The 15,377-nt window shown below is 45.8% G+C and overlaps 5 protein-coding genes across 5 annotated transcripts in view; 4 read left to right on the top strand and 1 right to left on the bottom strand.

Moving 5' to 3' along the window:
• The window catches only part of SARC_09483 (hypothetical protein), a gene marked incomplete at both ends in the record, with an annotated part of 6,393 nt that extends 5,219 nt beyond the window's left edge, over nucleotides 1-1,174 (top strand). The window contains 2 exons of the mRNA XM_014296502.1: nucleotides 412-584; nucleotides 1,009-1,174. Of these exons, the coding sequence (XP_014151977.1) occupies nucleotides 412-584; nucleotides 1,009-1,174 (339 nt within the window). The remainder of the gene's footprint in view (nucleotides 1-411; nucleotides 585-1,008) is intronic.
• A 287-nt stretch (nucleotides 1,175-1,461) lies between these two features.
• On the top strand, nucleotides 1,462-1,965 carry SARC_09482 (hypothetical protein; the record flags this gene model as incomplete). The annotated part of the gene is made up of 1 exon (XM_014296501.1): nucleotides 1,462-1,965. The coding sequence occupies one exon, from the start codon at nucleotides 1,462-1,464 to the stop codon at nucleotides 1,963-1,965; it is 504 nt and encodes a 167-aa protein (XP_014151976.1).
• Nucleotides 1,966-3,309: 1,344 nt separating this feature from the next.
• On the bottom strand, nucleotides 3,310-3,705 carry SARC_09481 (hypothetical protein). Its single transcript, XM_014296500.1, has one exon. It carries the CDS (start codon nucleotides 3,682-3,684, stop codon nucleotides 3,442-3,444), a length of 243 nt encoding a protein of 80 aa, XP_014151975.1. The 5' UTR covers nucleotides 3,685-3,705; the 3' UTR covers nucleotides 3,310-3,441.
• An 847-nt stretch (nucleotides 3,706-4,552) lies between these two features.
• On the top strand, nucleotides 4,553-9,789 carry SARC_09480 (hypothetical protein). The gene is made up of 7 exons (XM_014296499.1): nucleotides 4,553-4,831; nucleotides 5,611-5,741; nucleotides 6,656-6,884; nucleotides 7,153-7,257; nucleotides 8,302-8,427; nucleotides 8,744-8,833; nucleotides 9,440-9,789. Exons 1-7 carry the CDS (start codon nucleotides 4,754-4,756, stop codon nucleotides 9,503-9,505), a joined length of 825 nt encoding a protein of 274 aa, XP_014151974.1. The 5' UTR covers nucleotides 4,553-4,753; the 3' UTR covers nucleotides 9,506-9,789.
• Nucleotides 9,790-12,226: 2,437 nt separating this feature from the next.
• SARC_09479 (hypothetical protein) lies at nucleotides 12,227-14,097 on the top strand (the record flags this gene model as incomplete). Its single annotated transcript, XM_014296498.1, has 2 exons — nucleotides 12,227-12,421; nucleotides 12,550-14,097. The coding sequence occupies 2 exons, from the start codon at nucleotides 12,227-12,229 to the stop codon at nucleotides 14,095-14,097; spliced, it is 1,743 nt and encodes a 580-aa protein (XP_014151973.1).
• Nucleotides 14,098-15,377: the final 1,280 nt, after the last annotated feature.

The following is a 15,377-nucleotide window of genomic DNA, read 5'->3' as shown; positions in this document are numbered from 1 at the left end:
CATGGATACGTACATACATACATACATACTGGACCATTCGCTAGCTGGGGAACATTCGTGTATAGGGCCCTTATCAACAAAGCGGTAGTATATGTGCATGTGCTTTTATTTTGGGCTGGGTTTTTATTTTGAATATATGTGCAAAAGGCACGAGCAGATCTATATAGGCTAGTGGGTATATCCCGAGCTAGAGTTCTATATTTGCATCTAGGGATAGATTGTATTAGAATAGCAAGTGTCTTACACATATGTTTTTTCACATCCTGGACTATAGTATCGTTTCCAGTTCTCAAGGTCAAGGTGACGTGACAGTACGACAAAAAATCTGTGCTAGGCTTCGCGTACGAGTAAACACTCACGCATGAACACCTTTCTCCGTTTGTTGTGCCTATAACGCACCCTAAATCTCAGGTCAAAGTGTCCGATTTCTTCGGTGCAGTCCGACAGGCGCAAGTGTCCTTTGCACACACACACACAGCTACGCCGAACAAGCAGGACGATAGCGTCAACAAAGAATACGTTGACGTGCAGGTGCACAATACGGTACATGACTCAAACCCAGCCCAACACTCTGGCCATCAATGGTAAGCGTTTGTGTCGCGTGCGTGCGAGATACTGTGGTTTCTACTGCATCCCACTGTACGTCATCCTATTTTATATTTTATTTTAGTTTATAGAAAAAAGAAAAAAAAGGTCTTGTAGATGATTCCGGTGGTGCGTATCTATGTTGCTAGTTCTCATGCAGCTGGGCACTAGAGAACAACTGCCGTTTCGGGTCATTCCGGTTTCCGTATCCTTGCTGTACACCAGGTTTGTGTATGTATATGGCTACGACGAATCAGCTTTGGTATTAGGGTCGTAGTACTTTAGCATTCCTGTTTTGCCATTGATTAACACACGCACATACTTACTTAAACAATTGCGAGAACACTCAAATTGAACCCCATCTATCCTTAGTATCATTGCATATGAACCCATGTCAATATACCCCCGCATTCACATTCACAGCTCAGCAGACACTGTTGCCAACGCAAGTGACAGTTCGGTACGTGCGAACCTGCTCACCGCTTACTCTGTCCAGAGCAAGAGCCAATGGGCTGCGTCGCTAACTGTTGTGGGTGGTATGGTAGGCCTGTTCATAGTTGCGGCGGCTCTCGACACCCACGTGTTCTGATACGTATAAGTACCGGTGAGCGTGTGGTACCTCTCCATACGTGTGGATTGTGTATTGTTTGGGACAGCACAGGTTGAAGGGCGATAGTATCAAACCAGTCTAGTACAATCCACCGTCTGTGTTGGTACTACAACAGTTTGGTACCGTTCATTTCGTTCAGGTAGTGAAGAGTCTGAGTCACTCAGTACTGAGACAGTGCTGTAAATACCGCCCCATGCGCAGGAATAGTATACCGGCTGACATACATGAATATGAGTAGTGATGGGGCATAGGCGGATGCATTCCTGATGTCAGCAGCTCTGCCTACGTGTTCTTTTACATGCCAAAATCCAGGACATCCAGGACATCCAGGACATCCAAGATATTTCGGTACTGTCGAGTCATCAGATCTCCTCACGGATCGGAACACTCGTGAGTTTCAGTTGGGTACCTCGCTATGCGTTGGGCGTGGCGTGGACGGGCTCATTATTGGACTGGTGTGGTGTCATCAACTGTCACATGGGCTCGCATGTGTTGGCACTAGTGTACGTGCGGTGCCCTCGCCATCTCGAGCGCGTGTCACCACACAGAACTCGCGTCAACGGTCTACATCGCTGGCCAGTGAGGATGGCGTGGTGGGCTTTGTCCTGCCTGCCGTATGTGTCGAGTCGCAAGTGTTGTATTCTTCTCATCAGCCGCAGACATCTTCTCCGACGTGTCATCCTACCGTCAACACATCGAGCAGTTCGGTACCACTCGACGAGCCAGACGTAGCACATTGTTCAACGCGAGTTTCAGTTGGCCGGTGTTAAGAGGCGTGGTTGCCCTATTCCTGGCTGCCGCAAAGCTTTGTATGTGTTTCACGTATGTATACGCGTACAGCTGTTCGTCTCGCATCATAGAAGGCTTGGTACAACAATCACATCAGAAGGCGTAGGAGCCATACCTTGAGACTTCACATCGTGCGCTCCACAGGAACAACCTACATGGGTAGGCTACAACCTCGTACAAACATGATACTGCAATGTACGTCGAGCTTCTCACCATAGCCTTCTCTCCTTTTCTTTACGGAACTATATCCGTATGCACTACTCGTTTAACTAAGGCGGGGATGGGCTGGACACGCGTTGGGTGTTCTGTACACAGCGTCTACCATGAGTTGAAGACCCATGGACATGTGGTATAATCTACGTAAGGCTGCTATTTAAATAGGAACAGGTACGTATGGCCAGGCCAGGGCAGCAGGCGTAAGCCGAAGAATATTAAAGGGACATTCTTAATATACGCACTATCCGCATATACAGGTGCCGCTTATGGAACTAATAAAGCTTGATATCTACACCTACACGAATAAACCCCCAGTGGGCAGTGGCCGACTGGCCAGTGCTGGCCCTGAACTTCTGAAACCCAAACGTCGGAACTTCAGAACTTCGGAAGGGTCGACCGGTCAAGGAAAGACTCAATACTCAACAAGGTCACAGGCTCACAGACAGAGTTAGACTCAGGGGGGGGGGGGGGGTGCGGTGGGGGGCGGCCCAAAAATCTATCACACAGGTGCGACGAGGGGCGGCCCAAAAATCTATCACACAGGTGCGACGAGGGGCGGCCCAAAATCTATCACACAGGTACGACGAGTGGCGGCCCAAAAATCTATCACACAGGTGTGACGAGGGACGGCCCAAAAATCTATCACGCAGGTGCGACGAGGGGCGGCCCAAAAATCTATCACACAGGTGCGGGTCCACTTTGAGTGTGGCAAGGAGTGGTGCTGCTTAACGTTTATTCATGAACGCGACCACTGAGTATGCTCAACGTGTGCTTTACTGTCTATACTATTTGTTCAATCGCAAGTGAGAAAAGAAATGGGGTTATTAAAAAGGGTCTGACCTGCAGGACTGGGGGTCATGAATCATGTATATGGCAGATATTGACGTCCATGACATATTTAATACTCTCATTAAAACCCCAATACGACAGATATTGATGTCCATGACATATCTTTAATACTCTCATTTATATTTTCGTACCCATCTGTGCAAGTTGCTCATATGCTAGACAGAATACATAATATCGAAAGTACCAAACAAAGTATAACTTTTTTCGACCCACTTTGACCCATTGTTGTCGGCTTTTCCATAAACATGTTTCTCCCACATGGTACTAGTACATTTATTCATATTCATATTGCATACTTCTCATTACATCGTTGCCGACCCAGCAGGCTTGACTATCACACTAGGTTACTTATCTCTATCGTTTTCTAAGTGCACACACTAAAAGTTCGGGCCTTACTGACCATCACCTCCGGTCTGTGAGGCACCATTCACATCCTCTAAGAACGTTGGAGCTGACCTCATACGCAATGCGGGTAGAGTGAAACTCTTTCCCAGCTTCTTTTCCTCGTGTAGCAGGCGGCATTTGATGTTCTGGATGTACATGCTGAGTGCATGGTCGTGCACGAGACTTGGGGTACCGAACATGGTCACCTCCATGATCTCCGGTGCAATGACCATGAGAGGTGTGAGGTTCATGTTGGGTCCGCGCAAAAAAGTCTGAGGAGGGTATGGGAAGCGTGTGTGTGTGACAGTGGTGAGTTTTACAACTACTGTATGAACGTATGACACGAGTGCTTGTAGATGCATATCACAACTCTCATATTCTGATGGTCATGTCGTCATATAGGACACACATTCATTATCTAATTTGCTGGTATCAGTAAACATTTCCGTTGTATATTGTCAGCCACTTTCCCCTAGAAAAACACTCAAAAACTGTATACACACATGAGGACGGATAGTCGGACATCATGGACATGGGGTATGTCCAGCCTCACTCCAGAGCGAACATATCAATTACTAAATTTGTGTGCTATGTATTCTTATTCCCCCACGATACACTCCACCTGTTACTCTGCCACTCGGTTGTAGACTCACAAACCACTTATATTGGACAGCTGTACTTTGAAGTTTGGACGACAGCTTTGACATAACGACATACTCACACCCGTATTTCGACATAGAATGACAAATATATTTAAATATATTTATATATATATTGAAGAAACGCTTGTTTTTTCTATTTTTTTTTAAAAACAAATCATCTAGAAATAGTACAGACCATATCGGGATTTCAACAGCTGCTGGGATTCATATCAATATATTTAAATATACGTTTACGCTCAACGTTTATAAAATGCATCTGTTGCGCCAACTATCAACTACCAACTATGTTTAAACAACTGCCATTAGCCATATGATAAATATGATCGATCTACCCGACCAATCGAGAAATAGAACGAAGGGTTTTTAGAAAAACAACTACGAAAAACATACCTATAAGGCTAAAAGGCTATTTAGTATTTCTATAGATACGAAAAATAAATAACTACAGAATGTAAGATTAACGTATTGATTTATTGTCCATACAATACATACAGCGGCCAGCGCATTCGTATCGTTGTTGTATGTATTTATTTAGTGTGATACCGATACGAGTGTTGTAGCTACAATACATACGTATATATCAGTAAGCTCGTCGGCTGTGCTTTAAAGTAAATACAACTACACACGTAGAAACAATATCTAATAGGTATCATTGAGAATGGTGGGGTTTTGGCAACCGCAGCAGATGGTCATGTCGCCCGAGATGAAGGCACAGATTGAGGAATACTATGCAGAGGTAGCCCCCTCATCTGTCTTTGTACTGTGTCAACGACTGTGTGACATCCGTATTTATTTGTATAGTATTGCAGGCATACCATGCTGCTACGATGCTTTCGTGTGTGATATGTGTTTTTATTCACTAAGGTTATTGCTTTATCACCGTATTAGTTCTTGTTACTCGTGATCACATCTTGGAAACAGTGAAAGATCTTGCCAATAAGACACCTAGCGTGTCCGTGCTGTGTCGAGAATCATACATTGTGGAATGCTGCGTTGAGGCGACATAGTTATCCTCCTCTGTATTTGCTAGAGTGTTGTAGGTGTCATACGCTGAGTTAGTATAATTGTGTTACGTGTCAAATGTGTTCCTCTCTACAGCGCATGGTCCTGCCAGATACATAACTGGTGCGGCTATACCCATCCACTAGAGGGAAATCATTTGGGCGGTGTGAGCACCCTTCTAGCACAATAGTTGGTGTACAATACTGAACGATCAATTTGGAAACGCAAAGGAACATTCATGTGCTACTTGCTGACTTTACACCCCCCATCCCACCGTCTGGTCACTGTATTGTATAGCGTGTGGTGTATTACCACGCGTTATCATATAATTTTCATCACACGGCTTGTTCACTATACTTCAAAGCTAAGCATAGGCTACCCATATACTACTTGCCGATTTTACCATACGTTACTAACATACACTTCTCACCGTACAACTTGTCACTACACCTTTAAGCGAAATACAGTATATACACGTACTTCTTGCTGACTTTTCGACACCTTTCCATACAGTTCTCATCGTACGGTTTGTTCACTACCGCGAGTGACAAGCTGGCGGGGTTCCTTGTGATCAGTATGCTCCTGCTGACGCTATTGACGCCGAAAGTATTCAATCTCGAGCATCAGTTCACGTTCTATGCCAGGTGTGTCTTGACGTGTTTGTTTTAATGTGTGGATATCCATGTCTTGTTCTGTTTGGTTTAATGTGTGGATATTCATGTCGTGTTGTGTTCGGTTTAATGTGTGGATATCCATGTCTTGTCGTGTTTGGTTTAACGTGTGGATATCCATGTCTTGTCGTGTTCGGTTTATTGTGTAGATATCCATGTCTTGTCGTGTTTGGTTTATTGTGTGGATATCCATGTCTTGCCGTGTTCGGTTTAGGGTGTGAATATCCAGGTCATTCTCTGTGGTCAATACGGCTGTATTTATTAGCATGAAAAGTGCCTTTTCCGGAGGTTCTTCCAAGTTTTCTTATTGACAAGCAGAGAAGTATATTATCTCTAGTTATGTCAACAAATATGTTAGTGTGCAAAGGTACGCCAATTGTGAATCATCAACACATGTAGCTGTGCTCAGCTATAACTTGCATACTTCGTTTAGATTTGTTTCTTTTCCAGTGATTGTGTATGCAGGGGGGCATATAGATATACACGTATACATGTCGTTAAACAGCATGATGCCATTCTCATCCCCGCCGCTCTAATACGTTTCGAATGTGTCTTCAAGTACTAATCTGTTGCTGTACACGGCGCTAGCGCGTGCTATCATGCTCATGTTCATCGGTACGAGTATGTAGACTCATGTATGTATATCACGTATGTATCTACTTATATCTCCGTACGTACGCACTCATACACGTGCACGATGCGTACCCGTGTGCATTACTATGCTCAGGCGCATATCTTATACAGTCGGTGGCATTGGGTTGTGTCCACGTGCGCGTGAAACCTTACATGCAGAGGTGTATGGACCACCCTGGTGATATGATCTGGCCGCTCCCTATCACTGACAGTGCTTTCGCAATACTGACAACACACTTTATCTCTCCCCACAGCTACCACAACAACTTCTTCAATAAGTTAATACACTTTTTATGTATCTGGCCGATCTTCTGGACATCTCTCGTCTTCTTCGCGCACACGTCGCCGATTCACAATCTTCCGGACATTCTGCAAAGCATGTTGGATATGATACCTGCCCAGTATAACCAGTATATGGTCCCGGATTGGTCCGCAATTGTTGCCGATTTCTACTGTATCTACTACCTGGTTTTGGATCCCGCGGTAAGTTTGCAGAGATCGGCTTTTATGTGATAGGAGTTTGTGATTGTTCTAACTCAAATACGAAAGCTTGGTACAGGTTATTGCGTTGCCAAGGCCATGACTGTATACATGCTTGGGTTTTGTGTACAAATTAGTTTGTGTCTGAGATTCATATCGTGCCATTCACTTTCGACGCATAACCGTATATGTATATCCTAGGTGTATTTCTCCACCGATATCTCAATTCTAACTACGACGCCACTCGAACTACAACTCCTTATCGGTACAGGGAGGCATGGTTGCTGCCGCACTAGTGGGCTTCTGCTATACCACCGCACAGATGTTCACACAAGGCTACTGGGAGACCGTCATTAGGCCAGAGATCCCTATTGACGTACGTGTCTGTCGTTTATAGTGGAGTGTAGTTGTGTAGATTAACGAGATGTATTATTATCTCATGGTGGCGCAGAGATATCCATTATACCTAAGCACCTTATTGACGTTTTTTCGTGTTGTTTGTATAGTGGAGTGTAGTTGTGTAGATTAACGAGATGTATTATTCTCTCATGGTGGCGCAGAGATATCCATTATACCTAAGAACCATATTGCCTTTTTTCGTCTTGTTTGTATAGTGGAGTGTAGTGGTGTAGATTAACGAGATGTATTATTCACTCATGGTGGCGCAGAGATATCCATTATACCTAAGAACCATATTAACCTTTTTTCGTGTTGTTTGTATAGTGGAGTGTAGTGGTGTAGATTAACGAGATGTATTATTCACTCATGGTGGCGCAGAGATATCCATTGTACCTGAGAACCATATTGCCCTTTTTTCGTGTTGTTTGTATAGTGGAGTGTAGTGGTGTAGATTACCGAGATGTATTATTCTCTCATGGTGGCGGAGGGATGGCCATTATACCTAAGAGCCCTATTAACTTCTTTTTCGTGTTGTCTGTGGAGTTTGAAGTTGTACATTGCGGTGACCATCTTCTATACCACCGCATTTGGTTCGTTCACGGTTACTGTGAGACTGTTACTAAACCGGAAATACCCAATCGCTGAAGATGTCTTTTAATCGTGAAGTGCAAGAGTATTGTCTGTGAAGTGTGGGCCGGTGTGACTTATCACAACCTTTTGTGCCGTCTATACGACTTCGTGTGTTTCCGGTGCGTTTGCATGCTCATCAATGCCATGTCACGCGCATGTCGCAGAGTCTGTGGGATATACAGCATCCTCCCACGCATGCATGATATAGTTGGCCTTTATGCATTGCTGATTTCAGTGTGAATCCGAGTTACAATTGGCAGGCCTGAAGCGTTCTCGAGGAAACCTCTAGCCCGAGATTATCTGTGTTATACCTGCGAACTCCATGTGAGCTGGTGCCAACTCCACTGTTCGCAACTGCTGAACCCCACCCACTGTCTACTGACGTTCACAGTTTGTGCAAGGCCTGTCCGCCGGACAAGCCGCGCTAGTGCTGCACGTGACTGCGTGGCTCTTCCAATTCTGGGGACATGGTATCCACGAAGGACGGGCGCCCGCTCTCACTAAAAACCCGGCCCAGGTAGGAAGTCTATATATAGTGTGCATTGTGGGTGTTCTTTTTGTTCTGGGTTTCATATTCAATGACGTGTTGAATGGCCTAGTATTGTGCTGCGAAGCACTTCATACCAGATAGTAAGTCTGTATATTCTCCGCATGGTTATTTATGGGTGTTCTGTTTTTTTTTTGAGTTCACATTCAGAGGCGTGTTAAATGGTCTAATAGTGTGTTGTGAGGCACTTTATCCCAGGTAGCAGACCTAAAACTATACTTGCTCCGCATATACACGCAGACCACTATATTGTTTACTGACCTATCCCGTATTCCCTATCCCACAGGCGTTCCTCATGGCACCGTACTTTGTGCTCCTGGAGGTGCTATCCATCTTCGGCTACCAAGCCGAACTTCACGAGCGCGTACACAAAAAGGTGAGTGGCCGTATGGCCTTTGTGTATATCGTATTGTGATCGAGCGGGATATTTCTAGTATACTTTGATAGCCTTATTTGTCGAGTCTACCGGATCGGGTGTGTGTGGATTCGGGTGAGCTAGGCCAAGTATACTAACAAGTTATAAGTAGGTCCAATAATTTCCTACAAGGACAAATGCGAATCTGAACTCCTTTTCTTACTGGGAATGTGCATGTACATGTGCTCGTGGTGGTAGCAAACATATGGAGCCTGTGTTCAATTTGCGAGTTTGGGAGTTGGCACTGTAATCCTTCGCTCACGAATCTATATTCGTCTTTAACACACTTTTGTCATCGACGTCGACCAAGTACAATCGTACCAGACCTTTCTATTTTATTATTTGGAGTTTATATTGAACAGTATGGCCAACCAAGCCTATCAGCCGTTGGTCATACATTCCCATTATCCCTGGAATTGCATTGTTCTAATAGTACGTCCAACACAGGTATCGAACACACGCATTCCACACACCCAAGTCATGAAAACACGTCCTACACACCCAGTAATCGGGAAGGCATGTTATCCAGAACATTTCACAGCACTGAATATCGTGTTCGTCATGCAGGTGATAGCCAATATCGCCCAATTCGATGCGGACGCAGCGGCGAAAAAGAATAAGAAATCAAACTGAGCCACGGACGGACGAGCAAACGTGTTCGGCTACAATATTGAACGATGTAAATATTATGAAAAATATTCCTAAAGACAAGCTCCATGCGCTTCCGTTGTGCTTTGTTTAGTATGAAGCCTTCCGATGCTGCTGTAAGTCTTTGTGGTATTCACTTTTGTACAATATCAATGAACAATGAACCAAAAATAAATTGGGTCTGATCCGATGCCACGGAATGTCAGTACCGAACTTCTAATCGCTGGCCACATGGGTTTGCTTAGATTTCAAAAGGTCCACTGTGCGAGTACGTCTATGCGCTCATGGGTGTCAGGAACAACTCATACAGCTTTCATTCAGCTAGTCAGGTGGCAGATGGTGTATGCAACACCATACGAGTGACGTTCCACCAATGGAGTGTCTGTTGCTCACAACTGCTCTGGTAATGTTGATACCTGACCTTTTCACGGAATACCTTCTGAGGACCAATTGAATTGAAGCCCACAAACGTAGCAGTGGGAAATACACACAATCGTCAGTCGTCCATACATAAACCCTTCACATTCGAATGTTTCGGATCAATCCAATCTTCGCTGCAGATTCATATGTATTTTCCTCATACATAAGTGAGTCAATGTGCCTGGGGATGGTACACATTTGACTCGTCACCGCATGTCCATCCCGTACTGTCGTGCAATACAGCTACAGCAGTAGGTATCGCGGGTCCTGTTGTTTTCTCAGTTATTCAGTTGCTCCTATGCTCTGTTTATATCTCTATTCCAGGAGTGTAGACATCGCTGTATTCAGTATGTGTTGAGAATCCGTTGATTTGCATTGTCATTCTATAGCCCCATAGTACACGGCAGTGGTCCTGTTGTTTTCTCGGTTGCTCAGTTGCTCCTATGCTTTGTTTATATCCCTGTAGTAGACATGGTGTAGACACTGCTGTATTCAGTATGTGATGGGAATCGGTTGATTTGCCTGGTCACTCTATAGCCCCATAGTATACTGCAGTGGTCCTGTTGTTTTCTCCGTTGCTCAGTGGTTCCTATGCTCTGTTCATATCCCTGTTTCAGACATAGTGTAGACACTGCTGTATTCACAGTATGTGATGGGAATCCGTTGATTTACCTGGTCACTCTATAGCCCCATAGTATACTCCAGTGTGTCCGCCCACAGTTCAAGGCCTCGTACTTCGGTGTGCCATATGCCTTTTGCATCTTAGTCTTCGCAATCGGCGCGTGGTTGGGGTTTTCAGCTGCGTAGGGTTGACTTTGTAAGTTGCTGCTGCAAGGGTCCCTCAATTAGCACAGCAGTCAGTCTTATTGTATGCGTGTGGCTTGATCACGTTATAATGCATTCGATACACAGGTGTGCCTATCTGCCGATCCTAAAGTAGATAACTCGTACCTCTACTAAGTGTTATTTACTCCACCAACTCGCTATTCCACAGCGCCTGGGCTGTGGTAAGCTTTGAGGATACGAGGTACAGGCGTTAAGCAGTGTTTGGAGGCCAAAAATCACAGCCATAGCACCGCTGAGTCACAGTATAGTCCTCGGATAGCGTCGTAGATACAGCTGGGGCGAGTACCAACACACAAGATGACAACCACAACACTGCCGATTCAGTGGATTCCTAATATTCCGGATGGCACCGTACATGAGGCTGAGGTGCATACCAAGCCAAACAAACCAAACACTGCAATAGCAACGGGAGGAGGCGGCGTTTAATACAAACGATGCCCCTGACTTTGATCTGAGTACGAACCTCCGCGCTTTTGAACATGACTATTAAAGACTGACAATTCAATATGCCCTTACTTCATGACAAGGCAAGAACACACATTTTAGTTATGGAATATACAGTTATGTAAATATTTGCCACCCCTCTGGATAATGTCCCTCGAAAAATGACTTTGTCTCCAGGAAAATGCAACCTTTCCCTGGAAGGTGGAGACTCCTCAATTCAAAGGGCTATGCATTTGCATTTAAAAAATGTATTAAAGCCATGACCCAAAAGGCTGCTGGTAAGTGGTAATCTCAATCCGTTAAATCGGTAACCCTCAGGGCAAACTCTACACCCTAAACTGTAAACTGTAAATCCTTATCTCGAAACCTTTCAACGTATATATATTCAAAATTTATACGTTTTAACGATACATAAATACACACTGTCCCTATTGTTTATTAGGGTCAGCTCCACACCAATAAAAGTTTATGTACACGTTTTTAACGCAAAACGCATATGTAGCCTTCTCTAGTTAAACACTAACCGTATTGGCTGGCTAGTTAGTGTGTGATAGAAGTGTCAGCTGAACGCTTTTCACGTGGACTTACAAGCTATGCAATGTCATATATACGAAGTGTACGACGCATTATGTGCAAATAGCCGTGTTGGAAAAGCTTGACACAATTGAGGTAAAACCACTATTTACACTATATGCACCCTCAAATACGGTATTTACCACTGCTACCAATACACAAAGATGGCGGACGAGTTCTGTGCTGCAATGATAGACGGTCTGACTAAGAACCACACGCGTATAAGGGAACCTTATACGCAAGTTACAAAGACAATATGAAAGCAGTTGAATGCGAAACATAGGACTTTCCAACAGGCTGTTAACGAGATAAATCGGCATGCGGTTACGATAGACTTACAAATATATGCCATGTATGTGGACGTTTCTCAAGTATCATGAAGCAAGTGACGGTGTACACAAGGGCGAATGCCACTACAATGTAATGAAAGAGAATCCGAAAAGCTGTCTTCGCCTCAAAGACTTGTCAATTACCGATGAGTATCAAATCACTGGTATGAACCCTCCCTTCGATACGCCCGTGCAAAATAGTAACACATCTTTCCTCAGTCCTGGGAAAGCCGTTGAAGACCATTTCTGTGCCGCTCTACGCAATGGTCTCGGCACATGTCTAGAACAAGTACAGTACGCGCGGGAGCGTCTCAAAGCCACACCGACATTGCAAGATGTACAGGTTGCGCTGTCAATCGATACGCAGTTTATCGAACCCGAATGCTCGGCGATTAAAGCCGATATATACAAATACAGCCAGTTGGGGTTGCCATGGAAACACTCAAGCGATGTATGAACACTTTTACACTGTACCATGAGCGGTTAGGCGACCAGCATTGCACTAACTGCTGTATGGAGTCGAGGGAAGGTTCCAGTGGTGCTGATAATAGTTGTACTGTATACAGAGAGTCCCGGGAGGCCATTGACCGCTATTACGGGCCTAGCGATACGACCGCATTGTCGCACTCGTCGCATACTGTAGGTGCATTCGGGTCAGTCTCAGCTAGCAATCAATCCTCCCGGAGCAATACATACAACCATCGAAACAAATCATCAGTCATATCACAGTCTGGTATGGTGACCCGTGCACCCACCAGTTCGCTTGGCCGGGATGTGATTTCTGCCACGGCTGAGTCCTCCACAGCCCAGAATACTCGGAACGTTGCGAACGAAGGTGCTAGTAATAGCAAAGCCACCGGGTCAATGTTTAATACAAGCTCTGATGCCAATGGCACTGCCGGCAGTTGCACGCGTTGTCTCTCGCCTGGTAGGACTGCAAGGACTGCCAAGCTGGTGTCACCTCGCTTACACAGTACCACAGCTGGTATTGCATCTTGTTCTGGCAACAACACAGAACCACTTGTGTGTGAATCTCATGAGAATACATCCAAGGCACACACAGATACAGCGCACGCTGAGTCTGATTCCGGTTGCGCTATGCCTGTGGCGGTTCCTGCTGATTGCACGCTGACGGCGACGGAAACCAAGCAACCGCCCAGGAAACGAGGCCAGCCAGCTAAGCCAGCGCATGATACAGCCACCGATACACCTTCTGGTACAAACACTACGACAATGGCAGGTGCTAGTCCTGAGACTAATGGTGTAGCGGGGCAGAGGGCAAATGAGGCCCTAAACCCCGGGACAGCCCCAGATCAAATGAAACGGGATTCGCACACGACTCTGTGGGGGAGCTGTCGGAAATACACACCAGCAGGCTCTGGGTATGAAACGGACACTGTGGATGACACGGCACACACGGCACTGTCTGAAAACAACACACACGACGAGAAGGCTGTGCAACGAGTCCCACGGAACAAGCGGAAGTGTACTGAACTGTCACAGACCCGTGAGGATGGTAGCGGGTCTGGCTCGTCCGATGTTGGTAGCGATAGCTCGGATACTTGGAAACCTACCAGTTACTACGAGAGGCAGACGAAGACTGCGAGCTTGAATGGGCTAGGGGGTGTATCTGGTCGATCCAAAGGGCAAAGTGGAAGGGCACGTTCCGTCCCTGATAGTACGAGCACAGGTACCAGAGAAACGGACACCGGAGCCTCAGCCACCGTTAAGCCTGAGTCTGGTGTCTTGGAATTAGAGAGAATGCCTGAGCAAGGGGTGGTGTGGTCGACAGTTGAACTAGTAGGCAGTGCAGGCACGATGGAGGCTAAGCATTATGACAAGGCCGAGTGTGCAGGTGATATTGTCGTTCGAGATGGGCAGTCCGTCGGGATACCCGAGAAGAGACAGGGGGTGGCTTTCTATACCATCACCAAGGACGCCCACCACAAGCGAATCCACAGCTAAAACTGGAGCAGAAGCAATGGAAGACTGACTGGATCGAGGTGAAAGAGGGTGAGGGTCAGGACTGGAAATTGCAATTAGTTGCAATCGCGCTCAAGTATAAACCGGCACCCGTTACCATAGAAACCGCAACGTACGTATGTCAGATAGACCCCCAGGACGACCGTGGGGTTGTGTTCAAGGTCGCACATTGTACTGGGGTGGTTTATATCACCGGAGATTTGAGGGAGGTACAGGCTGTGCAAGCCAAACACCTCCCTAGGGATGAGAAGGGAGAGATTGTTAGCTATGGTGAATTTACGAGCTACACGCTCAACGAACATGTTCACTGGAAAGGTGCGAAGTCGAACTTTCTAAAAATAGATTTTGGTATGGACGGGGCGGAGGGCAGGAAACAAAGTGTATCTGCCAAGCGCCGTGTTCAGTTTCTTGACCGCTCAGCTACGAAGATAGTTGTGGATGAAGCTGGACTGTCATTGATCATGACTGGGATCGAGGTGCGGGTGGCCAGAATGGGAAGGGCGGACATTACGGTTGGACCGAAAACCAAAAGAAAAAGGACATGATGTGCTTGTGAGCGAGTGCAGGTTGATGACTCTGCTACATTGGGGGCCAGGGCGGTTACGTGTTCTATGACTGTTAGGATACAGTTATACGGATATGCGTTGCACACCCGCGAGAGTGGCGGTTCCATTCAGAAGTATACATCCTCCACACACACTTGAGTACGTTAGTTATACGCACTATCTGTTACTCTCTACAAACAACTACCCTTGTACCTGAGGGAGTGCCATACTAGAGCTTACTGTGCTCAAGGTGGTGCCATAGTAAAGGTTGTTAGCGCTGACCACACGGCACCTAAGCTACAGCGTACTTTCACAGCTTTATTATCGACAAGGGGTTGGACTTGGCCAGAATGCAACGAGACACGTGCCTAGACCTATGTCGAAGTATATTCAACATTGGTATGTCGAAGTATGTTTAACATAGGTTTCACCCGCTGAGGCTATCGTACTGGAAAAACAAGAGCAAAAGCCAAAATACCGACGTAAAATTAGTATCACTCGCTCGAAAGCGACATACACAAGAGTTAGAATCCCCACTATTATTGTCGCTATTCACCGCGACCGATATCACAATAAACCCGACTTCAACAGACATTGAGAGTGCAAGGACGCTCTATGGTAGGGCACGGGCGTGTGTATCCCCGACGTTGTGGATCACAGCGGCACAAGAGCCTTGTGGCAAGTTTAGCAAGTAAGGTAATATCTATATATCTATAT

This window comes from Sphaeroforma arctica (assembly GCF_001186125.1).
Source record: "Sphaeroforma arctica JP610 unplaced genomic scaffold supercont1.968, whole genome shotgun sequence".
Taxonomy (NCBI): Eukaryota; class Ichthyosporea; order Ichthyophonida; genus Sphaeroforma; species Sphaeroforma arctica.
This window is presented reverse-complemented; position numbering and strand designations above follow the sequence as displayed.

Bases quoted from the DNA above. Each gene is read 5' to 3' on its own strand.
- SARC_09481 (XM_014296500.1), bottom strand. From the start codon at position 3,684: ATGAACCTCACACCTCTCATGGTCATTGCACCGGAGATCATGGAGGTG.
- SARC_09480 (XM_014296499.1), top strand. From the start codon at position 4,754: ATGGTGGGGTTTTGGCAACCGCAGCAGATGGTCATGTCGCCCGAGATG. The intron at 5,742-6,655 runs GTGTGTCTTGAC...CTCTCCCCACAG, and splicing joins CAGTTCACGTTCTATGCCAG to CTACCACAACAACTTCTTCA. The intron at 6,885-7,152 runs GTAAGTTTGCAG...TTATCGGTACAG, and splicing joins ACCTGGTTTTGGATCCCGCG to GGAGGCATGGTTGCTGCCGC.